The sequence below is a fragment of the Phoca vitulina genome, unplaced genomic scaffold (genome assembly GCF_004348235.1).
Source record: "Phoca vitulina isolate PV1807 unplaced genomic scaffold, GSC_HSeal_1.0 scaffold23, whole genome shotgun sequence".
NCBI lineage: Eukaryota > Metazoa > Chordata > Mammalia > Carnivora > Phocidae > Phoca > Phoca vitulina.
Genome location: NW_022589726.1, coordinates 25062075 through 25079126, shown reverse-complemented (window position 1 = coordinate 25079126; position 17052 = coordinate 25062075). Strand labels below are relative to the sequence as shown.

Here is a 17052-nt window from a genome sequence, read left to right as displayed (position 1 = left end):
TCCTCATAATTTCTGTTACTCATGCAACTTTGAGAGAATGTCCATAGAGTTGTGGGAACTGGGGAATTCTGGACTAACTAGGGAGAACAGCCTTATCATCTCAGCCTTCAAAATGGCGACAGATGCCGGACACCCAATAGTTTGCTTGACTTCTACCCACATCGTGGGCGATAAAACATAGCTAAAATGAGGTATCAGTGTGACTGTAAAGCACAATTAAAAATTCTGCCCTATATTAGTATGTTTGCTACTGGCAAGGTATTGAAATCCAAGTGTGTACACTCCCTTGGACCTTGACTGGATGGATATGTTTTGATAAACTTCATGATGGCTTTTTGGAAGAAGTTCTCCATTTGGTACAGGAGCTCCATGATTATTCTTTCCATAACCTGCCATCCCCCAGCCCCATTCCCTGGTCCACCTCAAGAAGCGAAAGAGTTAGCAATGGAAAATTATATAGCCATCATAAATAGTTTCAGCATTTATTTAATGGCATGGGGAAATGTACTCTGTAAAAAGTTGAGTTAAAAAAAGCAGGATAAACTGGATACATACTATGATCCAAATTTGTTTAGTCATACACACCTTTATATACACATACATTCAAAGTGAAAATTTTTCACAAAAGAGCTAAGTTGGCTGTCTCCAAATAATGGAATTACACACGTATTTTTGTTAGCTATATTTTCAAGTGTGTTTCTTCATAATGAGCATGTATAACTTTTACAACCAAAAATAACAATGTAACAGAACCAAAATAATAGCTGGAAGATAAGAACCATCTTTGTGGGGCTAGTCCAACATTCTTAAGGTATTTGCTTATTTCAGAGATGGTTGATAAAGGATATAAATTAATTCTGCAAAACTTCCTTATATATTCGAGAATACTTATCCTGATTTCCCACCTCACTTGTGTTATTTGCTTTTCCTTCACTGTTCCCACCCACCATGGGTACAGGTTGATCTGAGGCTGAGAAAGTAGAAAGACCAAAGTAGAGGGTCGGATGCACTATGAACAAAAGAATAATGAATTCTTCCCTCGGGCTCTGACTCCTCTTGGGACCAACGTGGCCTGATTGGAGGAGAGAGAGAACACCAACGATGCCAGGTAGCTTGTATTTTTCTGAATAGTGGAGCACTTAATCAACTTCGTATCACTCCCCCCAACCGCACATGGAGAGATAGGGGTTTTGGAGGACGTTCGATTATTTTTTGCTTCAAATTTACTGGATCCAGTTACCAACAGCGTAGAATATATCAAAAGTTGTTTGGCAAAAAGACTAATTCTAAGTTTCTTGAGGGCAAGGACCACGTTCTCCCTCACATTTGCTTACACAGAGCCTAGGACAGTGCCTCACACTGAGTACCCAATAAGTGTTGAAATCCAGAAAGAAAAAGTACTTTTGTGGATTTCAGATGACTGCAGAGGCAGGGTCTAACAGGCTTATCAACACCGTGGAATGAGCCTTCTGTACTAAAGGCCAGCAGAGCTTGAAGAAATCACTGGGCATCAGGGGGCAGGTCACGGAACACGTTGGCGAGCGTGTAGCTTTAAAAAAATGCATCAGAATGCAGAATGAAAGGGGCCAGAAAGGACATGGGTGGCTTGAATGAGCAAATTTAATTATGACTTTATATTTGAAAAGAGAAAAACATGTGTAATGATTCTCAGAGGGTGGAGTGGGAGGTGTGGCTGAAGAGAATGTATGAAGTATATGCACAAATCTGAGCACATACCCAAAACTGGCTGGAAGGTATGGCATGTTCATATGTATGGATTTTTAAAGTCTGAGAACCACTGGACTAAGCAACTGGGTTCCCCATCAACCCATGGCATCACTAAGAAAATAGAACTGCCTTTTCAACATCAATGATCATGGCTTTCACTGTCTCCCGACCCAGTGATCAGGCCTACCCTGCTATATACTTCCAACCCTTTATATTTAGCTTCATAAAATATTTATCTTTGTAAAAGCTAGAGGATGGCGCTAACCATTTCTTCTTCTCATCAGCCTAAAAATCCACATGACAATGTCTTCTAAAAATTTTAAAAATACTTTCGCCTCCAGGCTTCTCTGGTTCCGGTGCTTACTAGAGCAGAATTTGCCTGGAAAGCAGACAACAAATACACTAATATGTGACCACATGGAGAAAAGGAATCTGCATCTAGAGAACAGAGGAAAATACACGTGTATGTATTTTAGGTGGAGGGAGGTAGAGAGAGAGTTGGCAGAGTACAAATTAAGAGAGAAGGGAGACCCTTGTCAATTAGAATATCAAGCTCAGCAGTTCTCTCAAGTAATTCAGGCAAAGAAGGCAAAGGGAAGGCACAACAGGCTTATGTATGTGCACCAAGTGTATGCATTTGTGTGTGTTTCCTATGTATCCCTAATATATTCATCTAAAGTATACTTTTCCTAAGCCTTAAGGCATTCCAGAGTAGAAACCAATTAAAATATTTATTTGTATATTTGACTATCAGGCCAACCTTACAGAGAGAAAAGCCTCTGCTGAGTCTCAGAGCTTGGTGTGAAAGTCTGGGGTTAGATCATTTAAGCACCAATTAGCCCACATCTAAAACCTGGCTTATCAGGTGGCCATGAAGCAGGCTGCTCTTGTTTGATCTTCAGATTATTCTCAAGAAACATTAACCATAGATAAGCACTTCAAAATTTTTGGCAGTGAGTGATAAAAAAAATAGTTTCATTTCACTTTAACACTCCTATGGGACTATTTTCTATAGAGGCTTCATAGTTGAAGGATTTTGCAATTCTTTACTTTCCCTAAACTTCAAAGTTAATAGAGAAGAGAACACTAGAAAGAAAACCATTCCCCAAGTAAGAGATCATAAAGTACAATACGCTTCTGAATTTCTTTAATAAATCTTACCGCAATCCCCAAAACATTATGTCTTACAATGCATCCCATAGCTGGTGAATACATTCTACAGCAGTATGCACCCCCGTATGGTTGGTATGATTTCAAGATTTGAAACTTGATGGCCAGGGTCCAAATCCCATTTATTAACCTCATGACCTTGGGCCATCACCCTAACAAGGGCCTTTCGCCCTCGTCTGGGTAACAGAATCCTGACAGTAATAGTGCCTACCTCCTAGGGCTACTGTCATGAGGACTGCCATGAATTAACTCACCCTAAAGGCTTAGCACAGTCTCTGGTGCATAGAAAAGACCCAATAAATGTAGGTGAGGTTAACATTCTACCAAGAAAAAAAAACCCAATACTATAAATCATTTTAAGACAGGTTTTAAATTTTAAATTGTTGTCAGCAGATCCCTGCTCCTCTTTCCCACAGACACTGAGACAAGCTTTTTCCGAGAGGACTTTTAAGTAAAACATCTCGTGATAAAGACACAGGCTAGCATACCCCAATTCAAATCATGTTCAGACAAAATCATTACCTGATGCTGACTAAAACTGTCGTCTTCTGAGATATTACCTTCTTTAAACGCTAAAGCCTCAAAGTCTATAACTAGGAATGTAAGCAAATTAGAAGCCACTCTCTTTATGCAGCTGTCTAACAAAATTCCACATCATGAACTTCTAATAATGTTTCTTGTCCACAGATTAATAATAACCTAGTTCAAAACCACATCATTTCCTTCTTCTGCCTCATTTCCTTCAAAGTGAAACATAATTTTTTCTTGGACCTGGAATAAAAATTTCTAGATTAAGCAAATCGTTACCAGAAATGCAATTTTATATCACTACTATTTCAGGAACAACAAAACACACAAAACATCTGTGTGGTGCTTGTTAATACATAAAAATAACCTAATATATATAGTGTATACCACCTAAGTGGAAAATTGAGTCTATAACTAGAAGTGCAAACAGAAATCCACTACCGGTTCCATCAGTATTGTGTTTTGAAGTCCAGTTGGGAACATTTTAGGAACTGTGACACTTCTTTAAATCTTGGCCGGAGGTCACAAACTGCTTGGCATAGATGTTTCATTTGCCCAACACAATACTTTTAAAATTATTAAACTCAAATATTTTTAGGTGGGCCATGCCCGTTATTTACTGACAGGCCCTTAAAGGCATTTCATTTTGCAAACCTTGATTAAGGCCCATCCTTACAGAGAAGAGATCAAAAGATAATCATTAGTTAAATGGGTACCTCCCTCAATGATGTCCTGATGAAGTCCAGACACTTGGAAAATTAAGGGTCCTAATAGTTTCATTCAGAAATTCTTCTAGTTTTCTTGTTGGATTACTTTTAAGAATAGACTTTCAGGGTATGTATCTAACAGTGGCTCATTCGATTAGGGTAGCTGAGCTGAGTTGTTAAGTTCATTTATAGCTGGAGACTGAAAGAAATCAGAAAATAGGAATTTTTAAAAAACACGTTGGACCAAAATCCAAATTTTACATTATTTTCAGAAAAATAACATTCGGTCAATAGTTGGTTTTTCCTAATATAAAAGGAAATGAATTTGCTTGGTGCAATATTTAAAGAGGAACTAATTCCTACTAATGTATTTCAATGAGTATTTATATATATATACACACACGTAGAGACACACACATATATACACACATACTCAGAGCAGGGACTGAGCCAACTATAACTCTCATTCTTTTCAGTTCCTTCGTACTTTCTGGGAGATTCTACTCCACTTACAAATTAAGCCTGAGTCTGGGAGCCAAACAAGAGAGCAATTGAGAGGGTTTCCTAAAGCATTAGTTCATGCATCACTCCAAAGGTATTACTTTTTAGGCACTGATGAGGCACAAGCTAGCTGGTTTTAGAGTCCAAATGTTATTAGTTAAGCATCCTTTTAAATTAACGTAGAGGAAGCCTTCCATTCAGACTGCCCCAGTAAGTACACCCTTGTCTCCAGCATCTTCCGAACACAAATACAAGGCACCCTGCTGTGACTTTGCTTCTGGGGCCGCTGCCCCTGAACTCTGTTGGATGAGTCTTTCTGAAGGTTCTGGCGAATTCTCCCTCCATCTTGGACTCGAGTGCTGCTGGGAGACTTCCCAGAGTGAGGGACACGGAGAAGGGAGCCCCAGAGCAGACCTTGAGAGGGGATCCTCTTGAAGGCCTACTTCCTGGACACACCTGTTGGAAAGCACTTCCTTCTCTTTGGAATTCCGCCACTTCATTCTTCTGTTCTGAAACCAAATTTTCACCTATTGACAAAATAATTGGACAAAATGATCACTTACTCCATGTTACTTCACTTCAGCATTGTAAACTGTAATGCCTTCTATGAAATACCTTATTGTGAGAGCCAGCCTAGCAAAGTCCTTATGGCTTTCCACTGGGCTCCTTCAAAAATATCTGAACAACTGGTTTAGTATAATATCCCCACACTGATGAAACAAAATGACTGCAATAAGCGGGTTACAGCCTGCAAGTCTGACATCTTTCAAAACTGATTTAACACTCAACAGTTTAAAACATCATTTAATCCATGCTAAATTATTTACACAAAGGAAAGGCTATCGGCTAGTAATAGTGTTTACTTTGTGCAAGGTGTCAGGCCATGCAGGCTGTTGGATTACATAATTTGATCCTCACAATGACTGCAACAAGTCCTCATTTCACATGTATGAAAATTGAGGTTCAGAGTGAAAAACCAGTTCAAGGTCACTCAGTAAAATGGAAGTACTTAGAACAGAATCCATGACTGTCCCACTCCAGGGCCCAGGCTCTTGTAACATTCAGATTTCATTAGGAACTTCTGGAAAACTAAATTAGGAATGCATTTTATAATGCTCTGATAAATTCCAGGCTTCAGTTTCCAAGTTTAATTACTCCTAGGATTTATCAAACTTGAATAATTAGGCTCAATAACAATCAATCGTTATTAACCCCAAAGTGCTTATGATGGTGGTTTCTAATTTGAGCCATACTTCTGCCCTACCCCACCAGAGTCTGTCTTTACTATTAACTCCCCCCTTTATCTACTGCGTAGTCAACCGTGCCTGATCAGAAAACTTCACAACTGGTTTCCTGATATTTTAAAAGTCAATCATATTGTTTTCCTGAGCATTATACTGCATCTTTACTTGAACACTTTAGTGGGTTTCTATTTTTAAAACAAAAAACTAGGAAGTTTTTACCTTAAAAAATAATTATTAAAGTGTTACCAACCAATGTTTCTCCCAATGAAGGAAAAATTTCTATCTGAGATGATCTTTCCAGAATGGCAAAACAATTCCTTCATTCTTTCAACCTGACTGGCAATTTCAAAATGGCTGCAAAGAACCTGACCCCAGGCAAGTGAATCCAAAAGACTGCCATCTCAGTTATAATTCTGTGGTTAAGGCTTTTCATAAGAAAACAGCACTAATGTGTACATACCAGAGCATTTGGTTCTAGTCATGAACTCATTTATTATTTGCAGCGGGCATTTACTCCTAGAAAGCCTGCCAAGCATTTCTAGTGGGTTTTCACTAAGACATTTTATTTGTGCCCATTGGTGATTCTTGCCCTTCTCATCACATTCATTATTTTCTTCTTTCCTTAGTTTTTCTGTAGACCTTGAATTTTTTGAGTGATATCTCAATGAAAAAAAATCATGAAGAAAGTTTCTTCACAATCAACAGTATTGAAACAAATGTACATATTTGGGGAAAACCGTAAATTAAAAGTTCTACCTCTCAACAAATACAAAAACAAATTCCAAATGGAAACAGCTAAACACAAAAACAAAACTATAAAAGTTCTAGAAAAAAACTATAAGAGATTGTCATTACAGTCTTAGAGAGATGTTTTTTTTAAGCATTGACATAAAACACTAAGACCACAAAAGAAAAAACAGAGCTGCCAACATAAAAACAAGAAATTTCTGTGTAAAGACACCACAAACATATGAAAAAGCCACAAACTACCTAAAAGAATTAAAAGCAGAGACTTGAAGAGATATTTGTATATCCATGTTCATAGCATTATTCACAAAAGGTAGAAGCAACCAAAGTGCCCACTGATGGGTGAATGCATAAACAAATACGGTATATACATACAATGGACTATTATTCAGCATTAAAAAGGAAGGAAATTCTGACACATGATACAATATGGATGAACCTTGAAGATACTATGCTAAGTGAAATAAACCAATCACAAAAGGCCAATACAAGTGATTCCACTCATTTGAGGTACCTAGAACAGTCAAATCATAGAGACAGAAGGTGGTGGTTGCCAGGGGCTGGGGGGAGTGGGGAATGGGGAGTCACTGTTTAATGGATACAGAGTTTCAGTTTTACAAGATAAAAAAGTTCTGGAGATGGATGGTAGCCATGGTTGCTCAACAATGTGAATGTACTTACTGCCTCTAAATTGTACCCTTAAAAAAGGTTTAAATGGTAAATTTTATGTCACGTCTATTTTACCATAGTAAAAAAAAAACAAAACTCAAACCTGAAGAGTTTGCAATGGTTGTAACAGGAAAATGTTACTAAACATAATATTCCAAATATTTTGATGACAGCTGAAATAATTGCTACAAATAATATGAATAATAGCCAAAAACTGAGAGCAATCCAAACACCCACCATTAGAATGGATAAACCGTTGTATACAGTGTAATGGAATACTACAGGGCAATGAGCTCAAAAGAGTGACTGCTGCATGCAACCTCACGAATGAATTTCACAAACATAATGTTAAGGAAAAGAAGTCATATATACCAAAGAATCTGTACTTTATGATTCTATTTATATAAACTACAAAAATAGGCAAAACTAATCTATGCTGTTAGAAGTCAGGATAGTGGGTAGCCTTGGAAGGAGGAGGCGGTAACCAGGAGGGAATACGCAGGGGGCTACTGGCCTAGTGATAAGGTTCCTCTGCTTGATCTGTGTGTTGGTTATACAGGTGATTTGTACTCTCCTTCAAAAAGTCAAGATATATGTAGAATATGATCCTGTTTTTTTTGTTTTGTTTTGTTTTTGTTTTTTTAATTTTTTTATTGTGAATATGATCCTGTTTTTATTTAAAAACGTATATACACAATTCTGGGTCTCAATTCTAGGTCCTTATTTATAAAATAGGAATAATCAAAGTAGCTAGCTACCTCATAGTGTCATTGTGAGGATAAATGACATCAAATGTAAGGACACACGGTAGGCATCGTGCAAGTGCTCGTGTTACTGTGTTTGTGCATATACAACACACATATACATTTACATTAAAGATAATACGTGGTACATCATATAAATTCAAACAAGAGCCACTTATAAATGACAGTAATAACTAAGGAGTTGGGTTGGAAGGGGAGGAGATGAATTTTCATTTTTAATTTTACCAATTTCCCCTTTGTTTGAATTTACCATAATAAATACCATGTGTTGTGTAATTAGATGTATATGCAAGTAAGAAAATATGAAATTACTTCTGAGATGTTTACCAAATTTGATAACATAAAAAGTATTCATTCCTCAAGGCACTTGAATTTTAAAAACAATACAATCAACTATGTGAAACTATGCACCTGTGAATACGAACAGGAAGGTAACATACGAAATAGGAAAATAGTTTGTTTTCTTGGAATGGACAGATTATGGTCATCCCCTCATAAAAATGTTCTCTAATATGCGTGCTGCCTTCTCGTTCCAATAATCTATTTTTAAGAAAATGATATGTACTATCAAAGACGTTCACACTATCTCAGCACTGTCAGATCAAACCTAGCCATCTTTTCTCTTTTAACACCTACTTCAAGTTCTGACTCAACCAGGGGTCCTGCAACCTCCCAAACCTGCACATTTTCTCCACACCAACTCTGGAGTTTTGTTTTTTGTTTTTTTTTTTTTATCCGTACCAGTGGGATGCAGACCAGCCCTACTGAGCTTCTGTGCGTCCTAAGTCAGGCCCAACGATTCCTCTAAGGATGAGACGCTTCCCTCACTAGACTCCCCAGGCGTGTAAGAATCAGTCATGGGGATTAACATAAATCTCCAGAGAGATACATAACTTTGAGGACCACTGATCTAACTGCTTTATTTGGCAGTATATCTAACCTACCAGGTGAAGTCTCCTATGTTATCATATATTATTATCTAACCATTTGCGAGCTTCTGCTTTGTTTTCCCAGTTGCTCATATAAATTCCTGGGTGCACAGAGTGTATCTTAATCAGTGCTTAATCAACACTCCCTCTTACTGCCTACTTATTAGTACAGCGTCTTGCACACACAGACCATCAAGATATAGCTACTGATTTATCTATCATATATGCAAAATTGCTCTGCGACATGGATAGAATTCCTATATTTGTCCCTGTTTTTTACGTGAGAAGCTGAGGTTAGGGATCTGGAGTACCACACAATGAGGAAAGCACAGATGGGCTGATGTAGGCCAATTACCCTCTACCACAGTATGTACTGCTTCCTACAACTAGAAAAAGTTGGGGGGTGGGGACAGATCACTTCCCTAGGGAAAGGAAGCAAGGTTAAGGAGAGTTTCATCCAAAAATAACTGGTTTAATAAAGTCCAAAGTTAGAAACCAGGTCATTTGTATTGAGCGAAGAACAGTAGAGCATGGTAGTTACACAGGGCCTCTGCTAGCCCTTCAATGCCTTTATGCTAACTCAAAAAATAAAAAAAAAAAAGAAGATAGTAGGAAGGGAAAAATGAAGGGGGGGGAATTGGAGGGGGAGACAAACCATGAGAGACTATGGACTCTGAGAAACAAACTGAGGGTTCTAGAGGGGAGGGGGTGGGGGGATGGGTTAGTCTGGTGATGGGTATTAGAGAGGGCATGTTCTGCATGGAGCACTGGGTGTTATACGCAAACAATGAATCATGGAACACTACATCAAAAACTAATGATGTAATGTATGGTGACTAACATAACATAAAAAAAAAAAATCCAGGTGGATGTAGCCTTGCACCAGGAAAGCCAGTTTGGCAGGCGGAGCACCTGCTACATTTCAGTTGCTGCCATGCCTCTTCGCCCTTGTGCCTTTGTGCAGTGCATATCCTACACAACGATACATGATAGCTCCAGGTTAAATAGAACACAAACTCCAGAGTCAAGTTGCCTAGGGTGAGAGCCCAGCTCCAAAGCAGCTGCACTACATGACATCAGACCCATGTTTACTTCCCTACACTTTCTCATCTAGAAAATGAGGACGATTATGGTGCTTATTTTATACAGTGATTATAAAACGATTAGTCATAAAATACTAGTACCTTAATGTGTAAGGAAGATTTGTAGGTGTTGCAAATATGAAACTACTTTACTGTACTTGACATAAGCTCAGAGTGCAGAGTAATGAAATCTATTTGAAGGTATTTATGAGTCACACATTTATGACTGGATTTTGGATTGGAAATGAAGAAAAAGACAGGAAAATTGGTTCCTGCTTTTGTAGATTATGTGGTCTACTTCTCTGAAACCAAACAACTAATGATGTAAATGCCACATCTTAGTGGTTCTCTTCATTTGGGGAGAATTAATCATGCAAAAACCTAGACCTCTCAGCAAATGGACCTATTTTCAAATAGCAATTGTGACATATATTTCCACCCACTCAACATCTGTGAAAATCATTTCAGTAACGCTTTAGGGTCCAGCACCATACCTAGTACAACAGACATTGCCAAATGCATGGATTTCATTGTATTCCTTCGGAAATCAGGAGCAGTGGACATCTTCCTGCTCATTAGTACCTGTGATTCCTTTAGTCCCAAGCTGAGGGCAAGTTTCTTTCGGTCTGTTTTGCTGATATATTTCTGCTTCTGAAACATTTTCTCCAGAGCCTTTCTCTGATCCTCAGAAAAAACAGCTCTTCTTAAAATACCCCTCCGAGCTTTGGAGTTAGAGTCCTGTGTCAAGAGAGGCAGCACACTCTCTTCTCCTGGAGGGGGAAGACAGGTACAAAAGCCCAGTTAGCGTTAGTGAGGAGAAGCCCGTCTGCCCTTCCCAGGACAGTATCTTCCTTCTCTGTACCACGGCCAAATCATCTCCTCTCCGAACTCTGCACACTCAGAGCAGTGCTTCTTCCATGGTTTTGGTCATGGACTCCACTGAGAAATCCGATATATACTCTTGGCTCCCCAATGAGAAAAAAGTATGTATGCTCGCCCTCCCAATTTCAGTGCCATGTTAGAAAGTCTATGGTCCCACGTTACAAAGCTCAAAGGCAGAACGAATAGTAGGTGGGTTAAACATTCCATTTTTCTCTAATTCTTCATTTATTTATTCATTTGTTTTTTCTCTCAACAAAGTTTTGAACACTTACCATATGCCAGGCACTCTGCTCAGTGTTACACATTGAGACACAAGACGAATACATTTTATTGTACGCATTACCCATAAGATTTAGTGGAAGGCATTTATTGAACTAGCATCACAAGTGTGAGGATATATTCCAAAGGAGGCTGCCTTGAGCGCACAAAACAAGGATCTGATCTTAATCTGGGATTTCAGGGAAAGCCGGTAGGAGTCAGAGATGTTCAATCTGAGAAGGGAGGTTTGGAAGATCCCCAAGCACTACCACTCCCCAATCCAGCTGACCATCAACTCCTTCAGGTTAGAGGTATTTACTACTTTTTCTGCCTTCTGTGGCTAGCACAACTGGCTCCCACCCTCTAAGAGTTTCATTCATCATTCATTCATTCATTCATTCATTTAGCTTCCCAGTTATGGTAGGAAGAATAATGGCCTTCCCAAAGATGCCTATGTGAATATGTTCCCCAGAACTTAGAAGTACATTACATGACATGACAAGGGGGAATTTAGGTTGCAAATGGAATTACAGCTGTTAACCAGATGACCCCGAGATTAGAAGAGTATCCTGGGGTAACCAGGTGGGCAATGTAATCACAAGGGTCCTTATGAGTGGAAAAGGGAGGGGAAAAAAGGAAGTCATAGAGAGATTGACTTTGATGCTACACTTCTGCTTTGAGGATGGAGGAAGGGGCCACAAGCCAAGAAACGCAGGCAGCCACTAGAAACTGGAAAAGGCAAGAAACAAATTCCTCCCTAGAGCTTCCAGAAGGAACTCGGCCCTGCTGACACCTTGATTTTAGTCCAGTGAGACCCATTTCAGGCTTCTGACCCCCATTACTGTAAGATAATAAGCTTGTATTAAGACAGTAGGTTTGTGGAAATTTGTTACAGCAGTAAGAGGACACTCATACCTGGTATCCGGATAACTGAGCTTATTTGAGGAAACCAGACCAACAGCACATGGTCCTTGCCCTCAATGAGCTCACATTCTCATCGGAGGACTGACATGAAGATCACGGTGGAATATAGGCACCAGGGGAACAGGGACGCCAGTTTATGGCTGTAGCTGGTACGCATTTTGGTGCTTAATAATTATTTCTAAATAAAAAACAAATTAATGTCTTAAGCACTACAATAGAATGATCTTATGAAGTGCTCTGGCATCACAAAGGAGGAAGTAATTAATTCAGAGAAAACAGGCTGAGCCAAGTCTAAAAGACCAATCCAGTTCAAGAGAGAAAGAACCAAGGCCAAGCTAGGCAGAGTGACTACCACGTCTAGAAGCACTAAGGTAGTGCTATAAATACATAGAACAAACTGATGGTTGCCAAAGGTGAGGGGGGTGAACGATGGGGCACAAAATGAGTGGAGGGGAGTGCGAGATACAGGCTTCCATTTATGGAATGAATAAATTACGGGAACAGAAGACAGCATAAAGAATGTAGTCAATGATATGTAAGAGTGATGTATCAGGACAGATGGCAGCTGTGCTTGTGGTGACCACAGCATAATGTACAGACTTGTTGAATCACTATGTTACACACCTGAAACTAATGTAACCTTGTGTGTCAATAATATTCAACATTTTTTTAAAAAGCACTAAGGCATGAAGGAATAAAATTTATGGCAGGAAAACTAAGCAGTCTGCAAGGCTGGGAAGGGCATGAAGCAGAGGGGGCAAGATGGCAACCATATCCAGCCCGCAGATGGGCTTTGTTTGGTCTTAGAATTCTGATGTGGTTGTTCACGTTTAATAATTAGGAGATTTCATGTGAAGTCCAGGTTTCTGACATCTCTTCAAAGGTAACCACACTAGGCTCATCTTCCCAGAAAGCAAAGAGCTACCAGAGTGAACAGCAGGTGTCCCCTTTTGATGGGATGTGTGGCCCTCAGTTTGCCACAGCCTCACCTAGCTTGCTTCGTACCTGCCAGGCTCTTGAAGACATCTGGACCTTTGACATAGAGATTATAGAGTGGAACAGAGCCAGATCATAGAGTACTACAAGAGTCTGGGACTTTATCCAATAGTAGTGAAGATCAGTAGCAGATGTTTAATCAGGGTGTGACATGATAATAATAAACACACACAGAGTACTCTATACCATTATACTTACTCTGTGTTAAGCCACTGATCTGCATTAATTCATTTAATCCTGCCCAGCCTATGCCCCAAATGTTATACTATTCTTCTCCCCACTTTACAGATGAATAAAATGAAGATTAGGCAGCTTAAGAAATTTTGTCCAAGGGGTACATGACTAGAGTTCCAAACCCAGGACAACTAATTTCAAAACAAATGCTCCTAACACTACACAATGTATTCTAACTCAATCTGACTTGTAGTTTAGGGAAAAAATGTCAAAAATTAATAAATCTTGTCAAATCTACTTCTGTAATATGATAGCTTCCTTTTTTACTTGTCTAAAAGACTACAGATTATCTCCCAGTGAGTCTCTCAGCCCTGGCTTACACCTCATTCTGTTTCATCCTCACCTTGCAAGAAGGACTGGCCTCTCTCTCTTTCCTTCCAGCTCTGTAACATTTCCATCTCCTCAGAAATGCCATAGCTCCTGGGATGTAGTCAAGCCTAATTTTTTTACAAAGGTCTACTTTTATTGGTGCTCTTTCGATTCATTGTATGAGATCTTACAATTCTGTTAATTCTCCATCTACAGCTTTTTTTTTTTTTTTTTTTGCTTGTCACATGCCAAGGCCATACCTTGAAGTCAGGTTTTGACAACTGGATTCACTGCTTCCTTATCAAAGATTTAAGTAGTTTTATGAAATATTGGTCAATAATAAAAAATATTCTAAATATCTCAATATGTTCTTTTTCTAAATCTTCTTCTCTGAACTTTCCTTTGTGTAGAGACTATGGAATTGGGCCTTCTGCATTAGTTACGAGATTCATCTGTTGGTGTGATCTCTCTCCAGGAAGGCCAGGACAAAGGAGTTTGGAATGTGTAATATGGAAGAACTGGGTTTGGATCATGGCACTTACCTATATCACTTAAAGCAAGTTACTCAACCTTTTTCAGCTTATCTTACAAGGTTGCTCTAAGGATTCGATGACCTAACACAAGAAAATTTCAGTGCCTGGCCCACAGTAAGGATTCCACGAATCTATCTACTTTTGCTTGTTGGTTTTCATTAGATTCTTATAAGAACCATATGTCACAGACATCCTCCATACAGATGAAGAAGTATTCAGGGCTGTTAAGGTCCAAAGCCACACCAAGAACACAGAGCTCAGCTGGTAGCAGGACCTTCTGAATCCAAATGTTTGGCTCCTTCCTCTGTGCTATGCTGTTTCTTTACTCAGATATCACATGTCAAAACAGAAGGGAAGAAACACTTGTAAACACAGACCTCCTGTCTGTGACTACAGGCTTCTGCACCCTGTCCTGGACCAGTGTGTGAGCGTGGACTACAGGGCATCTCCTATACAGCCCGATGATTGTGCCCTCAAATTCCACCACACCCTATCACTTGACATTTTGATTCTGGTATTTTTAATTTGTAAATGTATATACTCTATCATTATTATAGCCATATGTATTAAAAATTGGGGAAAGAAACATAAATATCCAAAGGTAAAGAAACGTGTAAGGACACGATGCTATAACTACTTGGTGAAATTTTAAAGAACCATTAAAGATGAGAACTGCGACAAGCAGGCAGCAGCAAAGAAAATACACTATACTGCATATGATAAATAAGACACATACTATGTTTATAACTAAGTAAAAATGCAGAGAAGAGACTGAAAAGGCAAAAATAAACATAAAATAGGCTACTATAGAGTTATGGACAAATAATTCATCTCTAGTCTGCATTTTAAGTCTGGTTCTACTTTCTAAGGAAAATAAAGCAAACATTGTAGCAACCTTTTTGGGAATAATCCTCTTTTTTTAAAGATTTTATTTATTTATTTGACAGAGAGAGAGAAAGCACAAGTAAGCAGATCTGCAGGCAGAGGGAGAAGGAGAAGCAGGCTCCCCGCTGAGCAAGGAGGCCGATGTGGGGCTCAATCCCAGGGTCCTAGGATCATGAACTGAGCTGAAAGCAGACGCTTAACCAACTGAGCCACTCAGGCACCCCCGGGAATAATCTGGTGGAGTGATGGGGATGTTGCTGAGTGACAACTGAAGATGAAGCCAATCCATCTCTCAGGTGCTCACAGTTGATTAGGAGAAGTCCGAGAGGTATACAGCCAGCCACAACACAGCGAGATAAATAACTGCAGACCATGGCATAAACAAATGAGTAATATAAAAAATAAAAATAAACAGATACAGAATTTAAGGCATGTAGAAAAGAGGCTTTAAAAGCCAGGGCCGGGGTGCCTGGGTGGCTCAGTCGTTAAGCGTCTGCCTTCAGCTCGGGTCATGATCCCAGGGTCCTGGGATCAAGCCCCGCATCGGGCTCCCTGCTCAGCGGGAAGCCTGCTTCTCCCTCTCCCACTCCCCCTGCTTGTGTTCCCTCTCTCGCTGTGTCTCTCTCTGTCAAATAAATAAAATCTTTAAAAAAAATAAAAATAAAAAAATAAAAAATAAAATAAAAGCCAGGGCCACCAATTCAAGGTGCTACAGGCTCTACCAATTTGGGAGTATTATGATGATGATGATGATGATGATGATGATGATTTTGTACCGTGGCTTCCATATATGTGGGGCTCAGCAGGGGCTACTGTATGTGGCCCCTACATGTAGCATGTCATGTCATCTTTACAACAATCCCCAGAGGGGGGTACTATCACCTCCATTTTCCATAGGGAAAAACTAAGGCTCCAAAAAGTTAAGTTGTGCCCTGGAGGTCACATATCAAAGAAGAGTGAGGTCAACTGATGCTCTTTATAATTATACCAAAGACTGTCAAAGTTATAAGTGGGCAGACAAAGAGGTCGGGAGGTGGAAAGAGTCATATTAAAGTGGCAGAGTGACCAAGGATAGAAAAGTTTCAAAGGCATGATTCCCTGGGTCCTGAGATGGCCCTATGCACGATCCTACAGGGAACCCCTGTGTGTAATGGGGTTGGGGAAGGGCATTCCAATTGGAGGTGTGCTCTGTGTAAATGACACTGTCATACAAATGACACGGGGGAGGGTGGGGACGAGGTGGGGAACAACAGAGAAATAGAGCATAAGATAAACTAATGGAACCCTTCATACTTTCATGTGTGAGGATGTAGGGTGTACGTGTATTTTATATAATTCCTGTGGATCTGAAGTGTGGAGAGAGAAGATATAGAACTTCCCTAACTTGCCCCATTAAAACTAGAAGTGTACTTTCCATTCTCTATATAATCTAGTATTTGGGAATGCTACAATACTTCATTATCATATAACCATATTGATTTGCTAAAAACCTTTCCCTAATATTAAGCCAAATTCAATTTCCATTAAACTCCACTCATTGGCCCCAATTCAATCCTTTACACCTATACTGAATGCAGTATATCTAATTTGAAGATAACGCTCAGGTTCTCCCTATTATTTCTCTTCTCCAGGCCAAACATAATCGCTTTAGAAAATTCATGACCAGGCATAGAGACCCTTCACCATTTTAGTTGCTACTTCCGGACACGGTTTTATATGCAAATGTGCTCACTGTGCCTTTTAAAGTGGGGCTCCAGAACTGGACAGGTGTAGGTTGTCTGACCATTACAGAGGCTAGTACAACTATTATCTCCCTTGTTCTGGGTACTGTATTTCTAAAAGCATAATCCAACATCCCCATATCATTCTGTAGACACATAGTGAGCTAAAAGTACAACCCTTTCCTTCTTTGTTATGTTCAGCCAATTCTCTCCCTCCTCTATTTTGTACTTGTGCACTGGT

At 39.4% G+C, this 17052-nt stretch overlaps 1 protein-coding gene across 1 annotated transcript in view; it reads right to left on the bottom strand.

Moving 5' to 3' along the window:
• Positions 1-468: 468 nt before the first annotated feature.
• The window catches only part of DBX2 (developing brain homeobox 2), a 35575-nt gene continuing 18991 nt past the window's right edge, over positions 469-17052 (bottom strand). The window contains exons 3-4 of the mRNA XM_032420613.1: positions 10652-10839; positions 469-5161 (exon numbers count right to left, since the gene is read on the bottom strand). Coding sequence (XP_032276504.1) covers positions 4832-5161; positions 10652-10839 — 518 coding nt within the window. The 3' untranslated portion in view covers positions 469-4831. The remainder of the gene's footprint in view (positions 5162-10651; positions 10840-17052) is intronic.